Source organism: Nomia melanderi, chromosome 8, assembly GCF_051020985.1.
Source record: "Nomia melanderi isolate GNS246 chromosome 8, iyNomMela1, whole genome shotgun sequence".
Taxonomy (NCBI): domain Eukaryota; kingdom Metazoa; phylum Arthropoda; class Insecta; order Hymenoptera; family Halictidae; genus Nomia; species Nomia melanderi.
The window spans coordinates 10990249-10997348 of record NC_135006.1 but is presented as its reverse complement, the minus strand read 5'-3'; the positions used below and the strand labels follow the sequence as shown (position 1 = coordinate 10997348).

Sequence of the window (7100 nt, the reverse complement as noted above, 5' to 3'; positions counted from 1 at the left end):
ATCGCGGTCCTTGTCTCTCTCTTTCTCCAGTTTGAAATACCTCGACCGAGCCAGTTACCGATCCCTATCCGTAGCGTTGTGAATTTCATCGTAAAGTTTTTCGCCGATTCGATGCGTTGAACGTCTATGGGCGTTCAATGAATACGATCTTCGAATAGAACCACGGTTAAATCTGCACGCAGCCATGCTTCAAACATTCAAATTTCAGTGTGAAAGAAAAAAGTTGTACATTATTGATTCGTATCATCGTCACGCAAGAATGCTCGTGTAAAACAATACGATGCAGCGCACAATCGCGAAATATGTGTATCTCGTTGCATAGCGAAAACAAGGCACGCGAGCGTGTCATGTTCGAAAGGAAAACGTTGGGGCTTTGGCGTCGTAGTGTGAAAGGGTTAAAACGTTGGTATATGTAACGCGGGACGGTAGCGGTCATTTCATGAAATAACGTTGAAGGCAATTCAAAATGTTGCTCAATTCGAAGTAGGTAGCTCTGATATTCGGGACAAGTGCGCCAGCGTACCGCACAAGATAGAGAGAGAGCGGCGAGCAACGAGAGAGAAAGAGGAAGACACGCACGGTAGACCAGTATAGAGCGGCACGAGCAGCTACGATTGACGATATTATTTTTCATTAAAACAAGCAGCACGGGAATTTCGAAAAATACGTGCGGAACGTGACAAGGTAAGCCGTCGAATTCTCGATGATTAGTTAAACGGACTCGATAGCGATAGATAACACGTTTGTTTCATTGCTGATTAACGAGGAATCGAAATTAATTCGAATGTATTTATGTGCAGGCTTTATAATATTATAACGAAATCATGGAACCTTGCGAGGGCTGCACGCAAGAGAAAGTGCAAGAAGGAGGTAAGATCGAATAAATAGTTCTATTCTGAATTAATTTGCAGTCATGATTCGCGCTATTTTTATTATATAACGTCGACGTTTGTTTGCGGTAAAATCAACGTTTTCTATTGTTCGGTAACCTTTTTAGTTTTTAAACTCGGCTCGCTGACTGTTGATCGGGAATTCCATTGTGACGGTATTCAACAAACTTTTAATATGTTTCGTATCGATATGGAGATCGTTTGTAATTATTAATGAGACGCGCAAAAAAAGTTAATTTTATTTCATCGATCGTTGTCACGGCAATCACGGATCATTGCGATTTATCTATAATTCTAGTTAAAAACGTACTATCGAAGTAAGTAATATAAGATTTTTTTAAAATGAATTCTTATTTATATTTTATTTATAAATTAATGTGAATAAAAGTAATTCAAATTACAACTATATTTTTTAAGGGCATTTAGTTTCTGAATATTATATATAATATTTATATATGTCAAATATATTATAATTATAAATATATGATATAATTTATTCACATAAATATTTTTACTTTTTTATGCAGAAATGTACTTGATATAGGTCAATTTATATTGAAAAATTAAATTCTATGAAATTAAAAATAGAATTTTATGTTTTAGAATATGGATTCTTCTGGCAAGATTATCTTGATGCTACACAAAGCGTTGAAGTACCGCAGATTATGTTCCCACACGTGGAACTTACATTGCAAAGTGGTATTGAAATTGGTATGTCACTTGAAGTGCCACATCCAAAAAATGCAAACGAGGGAGATCACAAATTTTGGGTGGCTTCCATTGTTATGGCATGTGGACCTCTGTTACGTCTACGATATTTTGGTGGGGATGATAGATCCTTAGAATTTTGGTTCAACCTTACCAAAGAAGCTGCTCATGAGCTTGGTTGGTGTATGAAGAATAACAAAAAATTAGAACCTCCTGACATTGTACTTCAGAGGTCTCCAGACTGTGTAGAAAAGTTAACTGAATTTTTGGCAACAGCTAGAACAGTTCCACCGGAAATGTTGTCAGGGGTAAGATACAAACTTTTGAAAGAATTTTATGATCACAGATTTGAATGTTTATTTTTCTATTCTTAATTTACTATTATGTATGTAGGATGGTCTTAGCATGACAGAGAGAATTAAACAAGGCATGAAGGTTGAAGTTAGTGATACTCTACATCCTTACAAATTATGGGTAGCTACGGTAAGGAACAGTTGATGGGTTTCAGTTTATTTTCATTTTTCTTCTTTCTTACTCAGTAATTTATTTTAGATCATAGAGAATGTAGGAGGACGTCTTCTTCTAAGATATGACACACCTGGCTCATCACGTAAAGACTTCTGGATGTTCTGTACATCAGAACATCTTCATCCATATGGATTTGCTTCTAAGTCAGATTCAACTTGGTTTTTAGAACCACCCAGTTCTATAGTAGAAATGCATACGTATGAAGAATGGAAAGATTTATTAGAAACAACACCAAAAGACAATGGTCTACTGGAAGAATTATTTCATAATAGTGTAGAACATCAGAAACATAATTTTAAAGTTGGCATGAAACTAGAAGCTTTAAGTCCGAGTGATCATATGAAAATATGTCCAGCTACTGTCATAAAAGTGCTTGATGATACTTACTTCCTTGTACACATTGACATGTACGATGACTCTGTAAAAGCAGTTGATATAGAAACATTTGTGTACAATAGTACAGAAAAGAATACTTGGCTTTGCACTGCAGAGCATCCTTATATTTTTCCAGTAGGATGGGCTAATAAGCACAATATTAAGTACGTATAACATATTTTCTTAAATAGAGTTTATACTCTACTACTTTCTGTGTATCCTAATATTTCATTAATTTCCAGAATCTCGGCACCACAAGGTTGGACTTCGAAAGAGGCCGAGTTTGATTGGGATTTGTATTTGAAAGAGACTCGGGCAACCGCTGCAGAAGAAACACTGTTTCCTGAAAGGCAAAGTGCTGCTGATGCAGGCTTTGAAAATGGAATGAGATTAGAAGCAGTTGATCCAGGAAATGAAAACATTATATGTGCCGCGCATATTACAAACATTGTTGATAACCTCTTATGGTTAAAATTAGATAATTATGATAATTCATTGCCGGAGCATATAGTTGATATGCATTCTCTGCAAATATTCCCTGTTGGATGGTGTGAATCTAATCACTATCCACTGAAACCGCCAAAAGATTACGTAGAAGTTTGTAAACCGTTACAAACACCTCCAAAAGAGGACAAGAAAAATAAAGTTTTAGATATACCAATATCTGAACCGCGTTCGTCGTTATGGTGTCCAAAAATATACTTCAACTACCGTTGTTTCACTGGACCCATGATTTCAAAAGGAAAATTAGCCACTTTACCAAAAGCCGTTGGACCTGGTCCTGTAATTTTAGTTATGAGAGAAGTATTATCGATGATTGTATCCGTTGGATACAGAAGTGCCCGTATACTGAAAGTGTTACAATGTGACTCAAAACCAGATCCTGGTTACCACTTAGAAGTGCTAAAGGCAAAACATAAAAATAATACTTATCGTGCCAGTGTTGCTGTTGTCACATCTGGAGACATGGTATCTGACTTTTGCAGAAATATTTGCAAAAAGCTGATGGTGTGCCCAAATCTCTTTGGGCCCTTATACGTACCTGAGAATGAATGTCCGGATAGATGTCATAAAACGTCTAAAGCAAAATTCAGTAAGTATCAACTTTATTAAATGGTTATTTGGTTCTATATTATTGTAATTAATATTAATATCATTCACTTCAGCGGCATCAGTTGGTACTGGAAGAAGAGGGAAACCCAAGGGCTATACTAGTATTATGGTACAGAAGCCAAAGCCATGGGGTGGTCGAAGAAAAAGGAGACGAGGCAGATGGGCAAACAGAGAAAAAGAAGCGCACGATGATTTTGATCATGAAGACGAAATGCCCTTTATGTCACTAGATTTAGCGAAGCATGTATCAGGTATTGAAGGGCACCTCGATGATTCTGAAAGGCCGCAACTATCTGAAATAGATATCATGATTCAGAAGGGTTTAGAGAAAGCAGACAAATCAGACGACTTTAAAACCGAACCACCTTCGAGTAATGCCTCTGAAGATTCTGGAAGCTCGTTTAACGATAGAAAAACAAAAGATGGAGGAAGTCCTAATAACTTGAGTAACAAACAGCATTCGTCCAAGTGTAGTCAAAGCAGTACTGTAACTAGGGCGAGCAAAAGAGAACGAGATTGGGATACAAGTATCGAATCAGACTGTTCAGAGGCAGATGCCGAGTACGTAAGGATGCAGAAAAAACAGAGACGGCCCAAAACACGAAAACTCGATTCAAACCCGCTGTTTTGGAGCGTTGATGATGTATTTAGATACTTGAGGAAAACGAATGACTGCAAAGACATCGCGTATAGAGTCAAACAAGAGGTATCATATATATAAAATAATTTTAGAGACAATAACGTCCAAGTAATATACTCTACAGATTTATTTTATTTTTCAGGAAATTGATGGACTAGCATTTTTATTATTAAATCTGCCGTCTCTAACACAACACATGAAACTGCGGACGAGCTTAGCTATGAAACTTTGTCGCCACGTGGAACAAGTCAAAGTTACATTCTTCTTACGTCATATAAACGAAGTAGAACCGGAACAATATCAAATTGTGTAACTTAATCGATTAGAAAATTAAATTAATTTTATTATTTATACAATGTAACATAATATATCGTGAGAAAATGACGTGCAACGCTCAGATATTTATTGTATAGTATTAACAGAGTGATTTTTAATTTATGTATATGAATGCAAGACTGCATTATCTTTAAATAGGGTTGCAATATATTTAATAGTAGCACAATATATTTAAATTATTTCTATCACATTGTAATTTCTGAATGGAGCTCAATTTTATTTGTATAAATCAAGTCCTTTAAGGAGAACGTCTAAGCCATTCACGTATGTTCATTCTCGAAGTGTATAAAATTGTACAAAATTCTAGATTACAATTTTGTTCCGTAGTTAACATTACTATTATCAATGTTTATATAGTACAAACTATTTGATCTTTTATTTTGTAAATTGACAATAAAATGATGTATTCATGGTTACAAAGTGAACTTAAATTCCAACGGAGCGCATTAGTAAATACGTTGACCCAAAACGCTTCGCTTCGCCCACTAGTCATTTTCGTGCAGCTAAATCTAAACTCGCAACAATGTTATCGCATACTATGTACCCGAATTGTGCTTCTTGAAACACCGCCAGATTCTGTAGGTAACACTCCCTGCAGGAATGATGAGTGCATTGGAGAAAATCAATAAAAAGCCATTTCAAACGTGTCGTTTTGTTTATCTATACTCTGCAACTGTATTATACGTAGATGTGCGTCAAATTGCTGTCCGCTTTCAAACGTTTCGATTTTTTCGCGTCGATAGCGGACAACTTGATTGATACCTCACGCACGAATAAAGAGACGAGATCGAACGATTAATGAGACAGAAATATTCAGCGTGAACGTCGACTTATTTAGCGTTCAACGCATTTCGTCGGATGCATTCTCTTTCGCGCACGTCCCATTAATTGACGGCCAAAGAAATGACTCGACCAGGTGCTTTGTAAGCAACGCTCGTGACACCTCCGTGTGTGGTCCGTCGAACTAATGCGAGGACGCCAAATATGCTTACGCGCGTAATTGTTACCATAATTTCTGTTCGATGCTGTTTCAGCCGCCTCGAACATTAAGGGAACCGATTAATTTTGCTGAATACGCGACAGCAACGCGGCCTGACCTATATCCTTGTTCTAAGCTCTCGATCGAACGTTTAAATTTACGCAGACGTATTGCTTATCACCGGGCGGACTAGCCATTGGCCCCTCGATGATATGCTAAAGCTATCTTCTTACAATATTTGCGTCAAAGTGTTACAGTGTACCTATACTTCCATGTTATAATATTCTGAGAAGTATATGCATTACACGCTGTTCAATTGACACTCGTGAATCTCCATTACGTCATAAGAACAGTTTTATCCCTCTATTTTTATGGAGGTCAATGTCTAATGGCGGAAGACCATCGATAGCTTCCGGTCTGTTTTTAATCCTTTTAACGTCAGAACTACCTGACTGGTCGATACGATTAATTTCAAATTTTATGTTTTTCAGTTATGAAAATTGTAAGGTACGAGCACCAATAGGTGACCAGTTAAGAGAAATGTTTTGCGTGAATAATAGTAAACGCTTGCGTCATTATTAACCCCTTGTCTTACAATAACGTGTGAGACTTGCGGTGAAAATTTTAAACAGACCTTAACAGACACAAATATTGGTCAGTCCTTATGAATTCAAATGAAATATTATGTTTCTGTTATCAATTATTATATTTTACAGCAAATGTAGACATAGAATATGCATAAAATTCATCTCTTTTTTCAGTGAATGACAAAGTTGTTGTATCGATCACAGTTGAGAAATAAACAGGATAAGGAGAAACTCTATACGTGAATATGCTATCTGAACTTCTTACATTATGTAACAAACTGAAGTTTTTTGAGTTATATTATCCAAATTTGATAGATATTTTTGAAAATTCAATATTTGCCTCAGAACTTGACCATCTTTTAAAACGAGAAAATTAGTAATTGACCATATGTTAATTACTAGTTGACCACTTATAGTGAAACCAAAAACAATAAAAGTAATTACTTTAATATCGTTTACTTGCAACGATTATGAGAAATTACAAGTAAAAGGGCAAATACAAATAAAAAGTTAATTCCATCTTGGAAATTGGAGGCATGCAACCAACGTCAATGAAATAAATCCTTAGTTTCTACGATAAACAATTTGATTCAGATAAAACTGTTTCGCAATTGGGTCTATCGTACCTTTATCGAGATTATTAATTTTAAAAATTATTTTATATTTTCCTGAAAAATGATCAGCTACTGATATCAGGTTAATTACTTGCCTTTACCTTAATTGGGAACACGATATAATTAAATTAAGCAATTTATGGACATTCGACTAATTGTCGGATGAATTTTGGCTAGTCAGTTTCGATGTGAAATATGTCGTGTTAATATTTTATAATATTTTATCTGAATCGAGATCATTTCTATATCCATAGCGAAACATTTATTGATTTTCCATCGTTGCGGCAAGCATAGGATTTTATATGTGAATATTTGAAGAATAAATCTAAC

General features: G+C 35.7%; 1 protein-coding gene across 2 annotated transcripts; it reads left to right on the top strand.

Annotated features, from left to right (window-relative positions):
* Positions 1 to 5228, top strand: LOC116427579 (scm-like with four MBT domains protein 2). 2 transcript variants are annotated; one of them, XM_031978093.2, is made up of 8 exons: positions 1 to 684; positions 801 to 870; positions 1494 to 1906; positions 1992 to 2081; positions 2151 to 2665; positions 2744 to 3594; positions 3668 to 4320; positions 4397 to 5228. In XM_031978093.2, exons 2-8 carry the CDS (start codon positions 825 to 827, stop codon positions 4565 to 4567), a joined length of 2739 nt encoding a protein of 912 aa, XP_031833953.1. In that variant the 5' UTR covers positions 1 to 684; positions 801 to 824; the 3' UTR covers positions 4568 to 5228. The 2 variants fall into 2 exon arrangements, with proteins under 2 accessions (XP_031833953.1, XP_031833961.1); XM_031978101.2 differs by lacking the exons at positions 1 to 684; positions 801 to 870 and adding an exon at positions 941 to 1207.
* Positions 5229 to 7100: the final 1872 nt, after the last annotated feature.

What these genes read in the sequence shown, in the direction of transcription:
- LOC116427579 (XM_031978093.2), top strand. Translation starts at nt 825, where the DNA reads ATGGAACCTTGCGAGGGCTGCACGCAAGAGAAAGTGCAAGAAGGAG. An exon ending in AGAGAAAGTGCAAGAAGGAG is followed by an intron (nt 871 to 1,493) that starts GTAAGATCGAAT and finishes TTTATGTTTTAG; the next exon opens with AATATGGATTCTTCTGGCAA. An exon ending in AACGTCTAAAGCAAAATTCA is followed by an intron (nt 3,595 to 3,667) that starts GTAAGTATCAAC and finishes CATTCACTTCAG; the next exon opens with CGGCATCAGTTGGTACTGGA.